At 42.8% G+C, this 15,741-nt stretch overlaps 1 protein-coding gene across 2 annotated transcripts; it reads right to left on the bottom strand.

The window, feature by feature from the left end:
* Positions 1–1,534: 1,534 nt before the first annotated feature.
* Positions 1,535–10,401, bottom strand: malt2 (MALT paracaspase 2). 2 transcript variants are annotated; one of them, XM_014216214.3, is made up of 17 exons: positions 10,112–10,401; positions 8,846–8,993; positions 8,416–8,582; positions 8,148–8,278; positions 7,469–7,619; positions 7,102–7,289; positions 6,836–6,932; positions 6,584–6,628; positions 6,426–6,467; positions 6,057–6,260; positions 5,762–5,939; positions 5,574–5,648; positions 5,358–5,485; positions 5,077–5,226; positions 4,711–4,868; positions 2,572–2,706; positions 1,535–2,332 (listed from the first exon to the last, which is right to left on the bottom strand). In XM_014216214.3, the coding sequence occupies exons 2-17, from the start codon at positions 8,980–8,982 to the stop codon at positions 1,874–1,876; spliced, it is 2,445 nt and encodes an 814-aa protein (XP_014071689.1). In that variant the 5' UTR covers positions 8,983–8,993; positions 10,112–10,401; the 3' UTR covers positions 1,535–1,873. The 2 variants fall into 2 exon arrangements, with proteins under 2 accessions (XP_014071689.1, XP_014071690.1); XM_014216215.3 differs by having other exon boundaries at positions 8,846–8,989; positions 10,112–10,363.
* Between the last annotated feature and the right edge of the window lie 5,340 nt (positions 10,402–15,741).

Here is a 15,741-nt window from a genome sequence, read left to right as displayed (position 1 = left end):
TTGGTCACAGATACCTTTAAAAAAGTAGCGGTGTGAATCAGAAAACCAGTGTGACCACCATTTGCCTTATGCAGCACGACACGTCTCCTTCACACAGAGATGATCAGGCTGTTGATTGTGGCCTGTGGAATGTTGTCCCACTCCTCTTCAATGGCTGTGCGAAGTTGCCGGATATTGGCGGGAACTGGAACACGCTGTCATACACGTCTACCCAGAGCATCCCAAACATGCTCAATGTGTGACATGTCTGGTGAGTATGCAGGCCATGGAAGAAACGGCTTCCAGTGGCTTTCAGCTTCCGGCTTCCAGTGATTGTGTACAGATCCTTGCGACATGGGGCCATGCTTTATCATGCTGAAACATGAGGTGATGGGGGTGGATGAATTGCACAACAATGGGCCTCAGGATCTCGTCACAGTATCTCTGTGCGTTCAAATTGCCATTGATAAAATGCACACACGACGCCAAACACGTGGTCTGCGGTTGTGAGGCTGGTTGGACATACTGCCAAAATAACGCAGGAGTTCCTTCGGGACAAGTCTCTAAATGTCCTTGAGTGGACCAGCCAGAGCCCGGACTTGAACCCGATCGAACATCTCTGGAGAGACCTGAAAATAGCTGTGCAGCGACGCTCCCCATTCAACCTGACAGAGCTTGAGAGGATCTGCAGAGAAGAATGGGAGAAACTCCCCAAATACAGGTGTGCCAAGCTTGTAGTGTCATACCCAAGAAGAATCAAGGCTGTAATCACTGCCAAAGAATATTCAATAAAGTATTGATTAAAAGGTCTGAATACTTATGTAAATGTAATGTGATGTTTTTAATTTTTTATCAATTAGCAAACATTTCTTAACCAGTTTTTGCTTTGACATTATGGGTTATTGTGTGTAGATTGATGGAGGGAAAAAACGATTTAATCCATTTTAGATTAAGGTTGTAACGTAAGAAAATGTGGAAAAAGTCAAGGGGTCTGAATACTTTCCGAAGGCACTGCAACTCCTCAGATGTAAAATCCTTTAATCCTTGAAAGAGTTCAGCTGCAGAATCAATGTCGATCTTTCTTGACTTATTTTTACTTCTGCAGTTCCATTTAGCACCATTGCTATAAATGACACAAAGTCCACTTTCTTTACTTGAAGAATGTCTGGATCCTGCAGGTGACACGCAGGCATCGCTGCTTGTTGCTGTGTCGGACCTTTTGCTATTTCTACCCTTTATAGCACCTTCCGCATAAAAGACGGACTGAAATGCCCTGATTTTGGCCACCTCCACCTCTTCCACCATATTTGGGCATTCCACAGTTACAACACTTTATTCCTTTGCAATTCTCTTCTGCTATACAGTCTCTATCAAACGGATTTTCCCCCACACGTTCCACATCTCGGCTCCTTCCTTCTGCAGACACTTTTTACATGTCCAAACATTTGACATGTCTTACACTGCAAAGGCCTGTTTATAAAGGCTATGACAGGATAATAAACATATCCCAGCCTAAATGAGTTGTATTTTGTGTACACTATTTGAGGGGGCAGAATCAAAATGTTCAAACACATTTTAATAAGTTATTAATGTCTGTTTAACAAAAAAAAAGTTAAATCCACCATGTGAAAGATGTGAAAGAAATGTATTAACAGCATGCCCAAATGGTTATGCTTTAAGGCACTATATTTTCATAACATTAAGACAAACACCCATTACATGAGCTAAAAAAAATGAGATTACATCAGTTTTTCTCTACATATTCTTTAACATATAAACAATGCAGGTCATGGGATCAATTTGTTGTAAAGTAAGTTGCACTATAAGTTAATGTGTAGGTCTGTAGACAAAACACAATGGGTTGCACGGCTTACAACTCTGCAAATTGACATGACTAACATGAATGGAAGTTGTGCATGTTACTGAACCGATATGTGAGGTCCTCTACTTGACCATGAGGCAGGCTTTTGCTTGTGGTGAGAGGCTGAGGGGCGTCAGAATCAAACAACTCTGGACTGTCATCCTCCACAGGTAGATTTAACTTCCCAGGAGAAGATGGGGTGGCAGACAGTCCTGGCTGTGAGTAATATGACCAGGTGGTGGAGGCTGAGCCAATGGAGGATGTCTCTGAGGCAGGGAAGCTTGGCCCAAAGCCCTCTGGGAAGGAGGAGGAATGGCTGAAGGAGTGAAGGTCGAATGAGGAAGAGGCCGAGTAGGAGCGGGGAAGCCGAGGTTCGTGGAGATTGAGTTTGGATACCAGTGGTTTTCCCACAGTGACAGTTTGCCTCTCATGGACCTCCTCATCCAAGTTTGTATACTTATACTGAAGACACACAGTGAATGTCAACTCCTTCTGTAATGAGAACAAACAAAGGCAGATGCGTCAAAGCTCATAAAATGGTGATAGTCACATAACTCATAGGCCTACACAGAGAAGGGATTCACAATCACCTTGAGCAAGGTTCTTACAGGGTTTCTGGGCTCTCCCGTATCCCCAAACAAAACTAGTAACAATGATATCTGATTTAGAGTTCGAATACCAACACTGTTTTGGAGCACCCATGAGAGTCAATGTGTAAAATGAACCCTGACCGTAAGTCTCTGCAGTCCCTTCAGGCGGGTGTAGAGGCCTGGAAGCTCTGCAGGCAGGAGGATCTCCATTGGCAGTAAACTCCCTGCATCTAGGAGGTTCTCCTGATTACTCATCTTCAGATCCATATCCAAACCCTGCCATCATACAGAACACAATTGGAAACAGGAACAAGTATCATTGCATGTCCACGTGACAGAAACAGAAACTCATCAAAAAAAGAAAGGTCCTCTCAATGTCAACTGCGTTTATTTTCAGCAAACTTAACATGTGTCAATATTTGTATGAACATAACAAGATTCAACAACTGAGACATAAACTGAATGTCACGTTCGTTATATAAATAATCGGACCAAGGCGAAGCGTGAGTAGAGTTCCACATATTTATTACAGTGAAACCTCAAAACAACAAAGAATTAATGAACGTGCAGTACGTAGCGCACATAGGCACTAAACAAAACAATATCCCACAACGCAGGTGGGAAAAGGGACACACTAAGTATGATCCCCAATTAGAGGCAACAATATTCAGCTGCCTCCAATTGGGAACCATACACACACACCAACACAGAAATAGAATACATAGAACCCCCCTAGTCACACCCTGACCTAAAACACCATAGAGAACCCCGAGGGCTCTCTATGGTCAGGGTGTGACACTGAACAAGTTCCACAGACATGTGACTAACATAAATGGAATAATGTGTCCCTGAACAAAGGGGGGTCAAAATCAAAAGTAACAGTCAGTATCTAGTGTGGCAACCCAGCTGCATTAAGTACTGCAGTGCATTTCCTCCTCATGGACTGCACCAGATTTTCCAGTTCTTGCTGCGAGATGTTACCCCACTCTTCCACCAAGGCACCTGCAAGTTCCTGGACATTTCTGGGGGGAATGTCCCTAGCCCTCACCCTCCAATCCAACAGGTCCCAGACATTCTCAATGATATTGAAATCCGGGCTCTTCGCTGGCCATGGCAGAACACTGACATTCCTGTCTTGCAGGAAATCACGCACAGAATGAGCAGTATGGCTGGTGGCATTGTCATGCTGGAGGGTCATGTCAGGATGAGCCTGCAGGAAGGGTACCACATGAGGGAGGAGGATGTCTTCCCTGTAACGCACAGCGTTGAGATTGCCTGCAATGACAACAAGCTCAGTCCGATGATGCTGTGACACACCGCCCCAGACCATGAAGGACCCTCCACCTCCAAATCGATCCCGCTCCAGAGTAAAGGCCTCTGTGTAACTCTCATTCCTTCAACGATAAACACAAAGCCGACCGTCACCCCCGGTGAGACAAAACCGCGACTCGTCAGTGAAGAGCACTTTTTGTCAGACCTGTCTGGTCCAGTGACGGTGGGTTTGTGCCCATAGGCGATGTTGTTGCCAGTGATGTCTGGTGAGGACCTGCCTTACAACAGGCCTACAAGCCCTCAGTCCAGCCTCTCCCGGCCTATTGCGGACAGTCTGAGCACTGATGGAGGGATTGTTCGTTCCTGGTGTTACTCGGGCAGTTGTTGTTGCCATCCTGTACCTGTCCTGCAGGTGTGATGTTTGGATGTACCAATCCTGTGCAGGTGTTGTTACACGTGGTCTGTCACTGCGAGGACGATCAGCTGTCCGTCCTGACCCCCTGTAGCTCTGTCTCAGGCGTCTCACAGTACGGACATTGCAATTTATTGCCCTGGCCACATCTGCAGTCCTCATGCCTCCTTGCAGCATGCCTAAGGCACGTTCACGCAGATGAGCAGGGACCCTGGGCATCTTTCTTTTGGTGTTTTTCAGAGTCAGTAGAAAGGCCTCTTTAATGTCCTAAGTTTTCATAACTGTGACCTTAATTGCCTACCGTCTGTAAGCTGTTAGTGTCTTAATGACCGTTCCACAGGTGCATGTTCATTAATTGTTTATGGTTCATTGAACAAGCATGGGAAACAGTGTTTAAACCCTTTACTATGAAGATCTGTGAAGTTATTTGGATTTTTACGAATTATCTTTGAAAGACAGGGTCCTGAAAAGGAGACATTTCTTTTTTTGATGAGTTTATTACTGTGAAATGTTTAATAAGGAGTTACCAACCCTGACTGTGCTGCAGTTGAAGACTATTGAACATATTAAGACATTGTGACAATGGAGAAGCTAACCTCAGTGAAGTCTGTGAGATGGGCCGAGCAAGACGCAATGTCCTTGGGGTTCTCCAATATTCGGGTGTAGATGATCATGATGTTGGAGAATTCTGCTGCGAAGCCCAGCTGCACCGTCACGCCACAGTCAAACTGCAGGTTACGGCTCTTTGGAAGAACTGGAAAGAGACAGCTAAAGCTTATTGAAGCCGTCATGGGTGCTTGCTTAGGTCTACCAGAAAACGCATATCAGCTCCCAGAGATAATGCATTGGATTTAGCTCAGAGGGATAATGTAACACATATGACCTGGGTTCAAAACCCAGTCAGTCACTCCACTAATGTACCTTGATTGAAAAATACATGGTGAATAAGCCAAAGGTCTCACCATGTGCTATGGCCCACTGCAGGTTGCGTGCCGAGGTGGTCTCTGGGCAGCCGGAGCTCTGGATGCGGTCAGTGAGTGCACGTCGCTCAGAAAGATTACTGCGTAACTCTAGAGCCTGCCGCCCTCGTGTGATCTCACACCGACCCATGTCTGTACAGATACATGAACAAAAAAGACAAACTACATTAACAGTCATTTGTAAAGATTGATATTCACGATATCAAGTGTCACAATACTTCAAAATATGTTTTCGTTTTTTTTTAAAACTTCATTAGTCATACCTTCGGCCACCCTGTCCAGCATGACAGTGACCTTCTCGTCCTCCATGACTCTCTGTTTGAGGAAATTGATGAAGATTCCATTGGACAGGTCGTCTTTGTTCACCTCAAAGGCCTCTGCATCCACACACCTAGACATAATCAGAGATTAATATAACACATTCTGTGATACGTGTATGAGTGAAAGAGGTACTTTAAGGTGGCAGAGAAGCAACTCACGTGGCATAACCAAACACTATGTTTGCGGTCACTTTCAGTTGCCCTGGCTGTGGGGGGACGCCGTCGTTCAAGTTTCTAAAACAGTACAAGTTTAGTACAGATATGAATTAATTTACAACATCATAACAGCAATATCATTATTACATTATCATAGAGCCCAATCACATAGTTGATGCTGAGAACTGTACCTTTTGCGACACATGTCCAATAGAAATACATTGAGGCTCGTCTCTCGCTCCTGCATCCGTTGTAGCACATCCTGCACCCACAGGCAGTTCTCTGAGGTATAAGAAGCCGGGGCATCAATGGGCACCATGAAACTGTTCCCATAGTTCTCATAACCATGACCCGCAAAGTACAGAAGCCCTGGAACATGACGGGAGAGGAGGAACGGGAAAGGGATAGGCACTATCAGACACAGCTGGACAATGCAAATAATATTACTATTTAACTACTATGATTCCTTATTGTAACTAAACTGACCATAGACTCCGCGGTCGAGCAGCAGTAGGAACTCAGTTACAGCGCTGTGCATCTCCTGCCAGTTGAGGTCCAGCAGAGAAACCACCTTGAAGTCCAGCTGGCGCAGGAGGTTGGTCATCTCGTGCACGTCAGCCATGGGCGCTCGCAGAGGCCTGTGGTGCAGGTAATTCATGTTGCCCATCAGAAGAGCCACCTTGTCCGTGGCTTTGACAAACAACAGGAAGTTGAGGTATGAGGAAAAAGGGTACATAGAAACATTGTTATTAATGTTATTCAAAATGGACAATCATATACAGTCATTTATGTTTCTAAAGCTTTTTTCAACACTGCATCTTCTTTTAGATGGCTGTTGTTGTTTACTGCACTTACCATATAATTTACTTATCTGCCTGGCAGGGCTAGGTGTGGCAGCTGTAAAACATTGTTTATAACATTGTTATGAATTAATCACATTACCACCCAAAAACATTAGTGCAACACGGAGTAGAAAAACAGCGAAGGTGGTTAAAATACTATGATGTCTGTACCAGCGTCTATTTCTTCCCAGGAGGCATCAATGGAGGAACCAGGGTCTACAAAAACCACAAACAAGGAAGTCAGTTAAAGCACTGTGTCATGTGCTTTCCGGGACAATCAAAACACATTCATAGAACCACTTCTGCACGAATCCTCACAACTAAGCCAACACTAAAAAGGAAACATACAAAATACATCATAAAATTCTGACCACAGAACAGAAATAACAGACAATACAATCATTGCAGGTGCAACACTCTCACCTATTTTGACATGGACCTGGTCGCTCCACACCTCATGGTACAGGTTGAACACCCTGCAGCTGTACATTCCTCGGTCTGCTGTGGTCACACACAGTATCTGCAGACAACCACGACACATAACAACCCCAAATATGGCAATCATAAAAAGCCAATGAACAGACACATACAAGTCATGTCTGACATAATTGGAACTATAATTATGATACAGGCTTTTTAAACAAAAAGGCAAGTAATCATATATTCAGGGGACCCAAAACGGCACTGACCCTCAGGGTGCTTATCTTGCCTGTTGGCATTGATTGTTTATTGTGGTACCACTGGTACTGAGGAGGAGGGTTGGCCTCAGCAAAGCAGTCCAGACACAAGGAGTCCCCCTCAGCTACTACCTGGGGTCTGGGCTGACGGACAATACGCACTCCACTCACTGAGGGGGGGAAGAAGCTGCTACTGACACCTGAAACACAACCAAGGGGCCCAATGGTTATGACACCATAATGCAAGGTGAAGTCAATGTGATTAATTCAGGAAGGGCAGAGCCTAAATGCCAAGACGATCTTATAATACCATCGTTGCATTGACTACATTAGTTCTACTGATTGAACAATATTGGAAAATATAGTTGAATTGAGTTACCTGTGCTGGAGCCAGCTGACCTGACAATGCGGACATGTGCCCACTGGGAGAAGATGAAGTTCTCTCCATGGTTGACCCGGCAGATGTAGTGTCCCTGGTGGGTTGGGGTTAAAGGGCAAAGGACCAGCTCTGGACCACTTCCACCCAGCACCTAAAGAGAGAATACATTATCTCACTCATACACTTTACACACTGTATGTGGGCACACAGTGAGTATAGCAAACATTAGGAACACTTTCCTAATATTGAGTTGCGCACCCCCCACCCCTTAAACAAGTTGGCTGGATGTCCTTTGGGTGGCGGACCATTCTTGATACAGACTGGAAACTGTTTTGCGTGAATAACCTAGCAGCGTTGCAGTTCTTGACACAAACGGGTGCGCCTGGCACCTACTACCATACCCCGTTCAAAGGCACTTAAATCTTTTGTATTGCCCATTCACTGTCTGAATGGCACACCCACACAATCCATGTCTCAATTGTCTCAAGGCATAAAAATCCTTCTTTAACCTGTCTCCTCCCCTTCACCTACACTGATTGAAGTGTATTTAACAAGTGACATAAATAAGGGATCATAGCTTTCACCTGGGTTCACCTGGTCAATCTGTCAGGGAAAGAGAAGGTGTTCTTAATGTTTTGTATACTCAGCGTATAATCACTGTAATATGCAATGGACTGACCTCTTCTTTGCCTCTGAACCATTGGTAGCCCATAGCAGCAGGACCAATGGCCTTACAGACCAGCACAACCCTGCCTCCCTCTGTAGCATGCTGGGCCTGGGGCTGCACTGTGATCTGAAACCGCTCCATCACTACACACACATATACACACGCACAGTGACTGAGGTACCAAGTAAGGTGACAGAGGACACCTGTAGTGTTGCTAAAATTGAGCAAATATCATATATTTCAGAGAGCGAGAGACAGACAGGCAGAGGTTAAGACTGACCGTTAGCAGTGAGGTACTGCGCAGCTTCATGGTGCTCCATCTTCTTCAGGCAGTGCAGCAGGAAGGCCAGGGTGCAGGAGCGCTCAGACAGCCTCTCTAGGAGGTAACGGCTGGGGCTGCCTGTTGGGCTGAGCACCTGGAGCGAACAGCTGGTCATCTCATTCTCACTGTCAATAAATGGTGACAAACCACTAACCGGTCAGGCTAAACATCGACATTCTCTCTGTATGGCTTTATACCATCATTAAGACTCCACAGCTTCACAACATCACCGTTAAAAAAAAAAAGTACAGATTGAGTGTTATCATTCGGTATAGATGACAGATTATTCTGTAAAGAATATGGGGTACGGACTCAGTTATCAACATCATAGCTCTAATGATTATGAGACAATGCTATTAACATTGAGTGTTTCATTTCAAAGTCTCACCTGCAGCGGAATCGAGGTTCCTCGGTGACAACATTGGCAAGTTGTCTCCATCCACATTTGGCATTATCCAGCATGTCAGCTAACCTGCTCTGAGCTCCTTCACTCAAAGTCCCAATGCTGAGATTCCAGTCACCCATCTCTAGTCTGTCTTCAAACAATATTGTTTTTTGTAGGGAAGAATAGAAACAGCTAATGGTTATTGACCTTAGTTTTCACAGTTCTCAAAACATTTTGGAATAAACTTGTAACAGTGGTCGTCCAGAGTCAAGCGTGCCAGTCACGCCTTGAGTGGCTGTGATGACAGAACACACTACAGAAGACACATTGTTCCAACCATAGATATCCTGTTAAATTACTAGAAGGGCTATGTCATAGATCCTCAAAGTTCCAGAATGGGATGAAAATGGCAGCCATATTGGTCATCCAAAGTCTAATTGGAATGAATGGCAGTAGAGGCATAATCCTGATTTTACTTATACATGAAAATAAAAGTAAGGCATGTGATATTTTAGAAATTGTGTAATATAATTATTGTCAACAAAATATTGTCATATAATTATACATACAGTTTATACAGGTTTTATACCCATTTTCTTTATAAATAGCCTCTAAAATATATGTAAACAGACCAGAAATGTCTCAATTTTCTTGTAAAGCTGTGAGTGCCGTTATATGATACAATATGAGTACTTGTTGCATTTACACCTTGTCCAAGTCCTGTCATCAATTAATTTCAGCCAGTGTATGGCCATGGATAGAGGAAGTGGAGTTTAGTCCGCTAGGCTATGGATTGATTGCATTGTTTGAATGGAATGTTGAAATATTAGCAGTTCATTTGTCCGATTAATGGAATCATTCCTCTAAAACTGGCTTGCTATAGCTAGCTAACAAACATACAGTGCAGATAAATTGTTCAAATACATTATTTTACACAATATCTAAATCACAGCACTGGCAAACCATGGTTGACCAACTTGACCAAAATGGCTGATCATTTTGGTCAAGTTCAAGCCATTCTAGTATTCTAATTCTTAATGCTATGGTTACAACTTTCACTTGCTGATGCTTACAGTGACTGGCAGTATACAAAGCGTGTGAAAAAAAGATTTGTATGATTGGATTGTACGTAGCCTAGTTAAAAGCTATAACAATTAAACAAGCACATTACAACATAAGGAATAGGCCTAAATATCGGTCAACTGCTATAGTCTATTTATCTGAATGTATTGCTCACTTAAGTGAGTGACTGAAAGCGCATCCATTTACCTGCGTTCGATTCAGCTGCTTCCGGAATAACCTGAGATGAATTTCTTCGTCCACGTAAACGAGACTACTGTATATTTATCTCAAAACTTACAAACGCCTGCCTCTTTACCGATTCCGACGATGTTTTCGATGAGACAAGCCGTTCAATAGTTTTCAGTGGAAGAAGAGACAACCCGACCGCACTCATCTAGTTCAGAAATATCTATCAATAATCATATATTTCGGAACTACAGTAGTCCGTTTTGCCAATCTCGTCTCGGTGTGAATGAACTCTCACAATTGGTTGAACAATGTCTTGTTTCTCATTTCACATCGGTTCCTCTTTTTGTGTTGTCCCTTGTATTTGCATGAAAGCAACCATGTTCCCCCTCAAGTTTACTTTCACCTTCCCTACGCCAATAGAATCATACCAAAACTCAGCGTCAGTGGAAATATGTATCAGAGAGAAGTTTGGAACTATCAGCAAAAGAGACAACTCCATCACGTTGCAAAAACACTAGCAGTTCATGTGTAAAATCACTGAGAAAGCAAAGCCAATAAAAAAAAGCTATTACAACCTGTTATGATAATTGCGTTGTTTGTTCTACAACCCATTCATTCATACGTCACCGTGAAATACAATAAGGCCGTGACAACAAGTAGACAACAGTCACACAGTGGCGGAACAAGTTTAAATCCACACACGCAAAAAAATGTATATTCACCATTTACACACAAAATCTTGCACGAAATAAGTAGATCTCAAAAGGTGACGAGAATAAACAAGGCCATATTTTTTTCAGGTCTCTAGCAGCAGCGGTGCATGTTTAAAATCAACAGCGACGCCAAGACACAAAAAATGTCATATTACAACCTGTGATAATTGCGTTGTTTGCTCAGCATATCTAACTTTTTCAGAAGTAGGGCCATATGAGATTGTTTTATTCGGCAGGTGATGGAATAATATAAAAAAAACAAATTAATGTAATAATTTCACCTCGAATTTGCTAGGTCATTTGCAAAAAATCGGCCTATTAAGCTATTCGATGGAGAATTACCCTAGATAATCTCTACAATAAATGAATTTGATTTTACTACAGATTTTTTTTCGAACCCCACTCACAATTCTATTAAGTTCAGTCATTCGTCCAGTCCTGGCTTAATATAATGGCATTAGCGATTTTAAGTCATATGCTGGTGGAAATGTTAATTATAGGATGACTTGGGATACATGATCCACGACCAGTGGTGGAAAAAGTTGCAAATTGTCATAGTCGAGTAAAAGGAAAAATACAACGGACAACACAAAAAGAGGAACCGATGATGACTCAAGTAAAAGTGAAAGTCACCAAAATACTACTTGAGTAAGTCTAAAAGTATTTGGTTTTAAATATGCTTAAGTATCAAAAGTAAATGTAATTGCTAAAATATACTTAAGCATATATCATTTCAAATTCCTTATATTAAACGAACCAGACAGCAAAAATGTTTTGTTATTTAAATGTACTGATAGCAAGGGGCACACTCCAACACTCAGACATAATTTACAAATGAAACGTGTGTTTAGTGAGGCCACCCATAGGAAAAATAGGCTATAACCTATGTGTAAACATCGATACATCCTGACAAAATACATCATATGAGTGGCCTAATGTAATTTTCTGGATCTTGTAAACTGTCGAGAATAAAGCCAAAACTGATCCAAATCGAGTGGATTTGGGCCATTGCTGGGAAGATTCTGGCCCTAAAATGGCAGCTTTGGCTCAGTTCAGGCTGCCAGATCTGGCCGAATGACTCAGGGCAGGATCCGGCTGCCAGACCTGGGCCAGCAGTTTTAGATCTGGCATGTCGGAATCAGGCCAGATGTGGGCCAGACGTTTTGTGCTACCTGGGAAGCCACAGTGGCAGAATAAATTCAACCACACCATTGTTTAATCACAAAACCAGAGAGCAACATCTGTCTGGTGAAGTCCACAAAGCAAATATTGCATGTAACAGTTATTTCACCTGCAGCATGGTCAAGCAAGTTCATGTTTTCAACCGTTTACTAAACAACTACTGATTTAAAACCAGTTACTACACGTCAGCATAAAAACAACAGGAGCACTGCCTCTGCTATTCCAGCACCATTTCAACTTAAACATTAAAACATCATCAAATGAACAAGGCTATACATGCTTAGTTTAATACACTGAAAACAAACTTAAAATATACCCAAAACAATTTAGTCCAATCAATGTTGCTAAATGTAATGTGGCTGTCCATGGTACAGATTTCAGTCTGTGTGTGTGGGCGTGTGGCTTAAGCAAAACATTTTTTTTGGACTCACCATACAGTGAGGGAAAAAAGTATTTGATCCCCTGCTGATTTTGTACGTTTGCCCACTGACAAAGAAATTATCAGTCTATAATTTTAATGGTAGGTTTATTTGAACAGTGAGAGACAGAATAACAACAACAAAAATCCAGAAAAATGCATGTCAAAAATGTTATAAATTGATTTGCATTTTAATGAGGGAAATATGTATTTGACCCCCTCTCAATCAGAAAAATGTCTGGCTCCCAGGTGTCTTTTATACAGGTAACGAGCTGAGATTAGGAGCACACTCTTAAAGGGAGTGCTCCTAATCTCAGCTTGTTACCTGTATAAAAGACACCTGTCCACAGAAGCAATCAATCAGATTCCAAACTCTCCACCATGGCCAAGACCAAAGAGCTCTCCAAGGATGTCAGGGACAAGATTGGAGACCTACACAAGGCTGGAATGGGCTACAAGACCATCGCCAAGCAGCTTGGTGAGAAGGTGGCAACAGTTGGTGCGATTATTCGCAAATGGAAGAAACACAAAAGAACTGTCAATATCCCTCGGCCTGGGGCTCCATGCAAGATCTCACCTCGTGGAGTTACAATGATCATGAGAACGGTGCGGAATCAGCCCAGAACTACACGGGAGGATCTTGTCAATGATCTCAAGGCAGCTGGGACCATAGTCACCAAAAAAATAATTGGTAACACACTACGCCATGAAGGACTAAAATCCTGCAGCGCCCGCAAGGTCCCCCTTCTCAAGAAAGCACATATACATGCCCGTCTGAAGTTTGCCAATGAACATCTGAATGATTCAGAGGACAACTGGGTGAAAGTGTTGTGGTCAGATGAGACCAAAATGGAGCTCTTTGGCATCAACTCAACTCGCCGTGTTTGGAGGAGGAGGAACGCTGCCTATGACCCCAAGAACACCATCCCTACCGTCAAACATGGAGGTGGAAACATTATGCTTTGGGGGTGTTTTTCTGTTAAGGGGACAGGACAACTTCACCGCATCAAAGGGACGATGGACGGGGCCATGTACCGTCAAATCTTGGGTGAGAACCTCCTTCCCTCAGCCAGGGCATTGAAAATGGGTCGTGGATGGGTATTCCAGCATGACAATGACCCAAAACACACAGCCAAGGCAACAAAGGAGTGGCTCAAGAAGAAGCACATTAAGGTCCTGGAGTGGCCTAGCCATTCTCCAGACCTTAATCCCATAGAAAATCTGTGGAGGGAGCTGAAGGTTCGAGTTACCAAACGTCAGCCTCGAAACCTTAATGACTTGGAGAAGATCTGCAAAGAGGAGTGGGACAAAGTCCCTCCTGAGATGTGTGCAAACCTGGTGGCCAACTACAAGAAACGTCTGACCTCTGTGATTGCCAACAAGGGTTTTGCCACCAAGTACTAAGTCATGTTTTGCAGAGGGGTCAAATACTTATTTCCCTCATTAAAATGCAAATCAATTTATAACATTTGTTTGTTGTTATTCTGTCTCTCACTGTTCAAATAAACCTACCATTAAAATTATAGACTGATCATTTTTTTGTCAGTGGGCAAACGTACAAAATCAGCAGGGGATCAAATACTTTTTTTCCTCACTGTACTTGTAGACTAGCTGAATGCCAATGCCAACCTCCTTTCTTGCTAGCTAGTTAATGGGAGCCTGCTAGGCTACATATTCAACTTCAATCATCTCAGGCCAGTGGCACAACATATCAATTTATAGTTAGATCAGAATCCCCATCACAATCATTAGCCTGTACAGAGAATTAAGCCAAAACAACAAGTCCAAATCCCCATCTCCATCCATGGCTTAGGAATGGGAGGATTTAGCAAGCTAGCTACTGCAGGACATCAACACAAGCAGACCAGAAACCAACACTGAAGTTTTGTCCAAATGCTTGCTGGTATCATTCAATCAAATGCTACAGGGGCAACATGTTATACTTTTAGGTCCAGATAGCAACAGATAAATGGGCTACACATACTGAGACAGAGGGGTGCTGTTTCCCTCACTCCGATGATTTCTCCAGTGAGATTCAGACACTCAAATTATGAAAACACAGAGACGAAATATAATTTTATTAATATTTTGGTATTGGTCAAATATTTGGGGAAGCCTGGCTTCCCTTGGCATCCATGAACACGCCACTGTGTAGAATAATCAAAATAATCACTTACAGAATAATCAAAACAGTTAATTTATTCACCATTGATACATAAAATCTTGCACGAAATAAGCAGATCTCAAAAAGGTATTTACGTGTTCTAACAATAAACAAGGCCTTCATTTTTCTGAACGAGAACTTGGGACCTCTGCCGTGCTAGCATACATGACCGCCCTCCTGTAACGTCTTACCAGTCGGTGCTACGCGAAAAGCTATCTATTTGCTGGCGCAAGTGTAGACACTTCAGGCTGAGGAGTAAGTTTCACACATCCCCATGTGCTACACTTCATCTGACTACTAAAAGATACCAAAAACGATTTAGTCCAATCAACTTAAGCTAAATATGATGTGGCTGTCCATGGGACTGAGTTCTGTGTGTGTAAGTAGAAAAAACATGTTCACTCACCCTACTTGTAGGGAAATGCAAATGCCATCCTACTCTTTCATGTTGCCTAAACGGTCTATGTCATACAGTACACACTTCTATAGTTTTTAATTGTCCTAGGCTACCTGGCTAAAATGCTTGCTCGCTAGCCTAACTTCCTTTCTTGGGCAATGATACGCCAGACCAGTTAGTTAAAATTAGCCAACTACATCTAGCGTCATGTTGAACTTCCATCCTCTCAGGCCAGGGGCACAATGCATGAATTTATGGTTGGATCAGAATCTCCCTTATAATAATTGGCCAGCACAGAGAATTAAGTAAAACCAAAAGTCCAAATCCCTATCTCTATCTATGAAAAGGGACGATTTTAGCTAGCTAGGCACCGGAGGACAACGACACAACAATTCAAGTTTGTTTCTATCACTGACGTTTGGCTTCTGATGTGATTGGTGTCAAGCCAAATCCTAACTTTTCACACGCTTTGTATACTGCCAACAATGTCATACACTTTTTGAGCAGACAGCATCATGATGGGCTACACATACTGAGACAGAAGGGTGCTGTTTCGTTTGCTCTGAGGTTTTCTCCAGTGAGACACATTCAGCCTTGTGAATTTAAGGACATTTATGAAACACAGAGAGACAAAAGAGAAATAATTGTGTATGTTCACAGAGTATTACAGATGCTATCTGCAAGGTGTGAATCAAAACTCATACCCTCACATAATTCTAAAATAACATGTCTGTATGCGTCATCTTTTTCAAAGAAGCCTACACATGGTAACAT

The sequence above is a fragment of the Salmo salar genome, chromosome 10, assembly GCF_965601325.2.
Source record: "Salmo salar chromosome 10, fSalSal1, whole genome shotgun sequence".
Classification (NCBI taxonomy): Eukaryota; Metazoa; Chordata; class Actinopteri; order Salmoniformes; family Salmonidae; genus Salmo; species Salmo salar.
The sequence above is the reverse complement of the archived record's forward strand: the minus strand, read 5'-3'. Positions and strand labels throughout refer to the sequence as shown.

Coding starts and splice junctions, on each gene's coding strand:
- malt2 (XM_014216214.3), bottom strand. CDS start 8,982: ATGGGTGACTGGAATCTCAGCATTGGGACTTTGAGTGAAGGAGCTCAG. Junction 6,629..6,835: donor CCAGGTCCATGTCAAAATAG/GTGAGAGTGTTG, acceptor TGGTTTTTGTAG/ACCCTGGTTCCTCCATTGAT. Junction 2,707..4,710: donor ATCTCACAGACTTCACTGAG/GTTAGCTTCTCC, acceptor GTATGATGGCAG/GGTTTGGATATGGATCTGAA.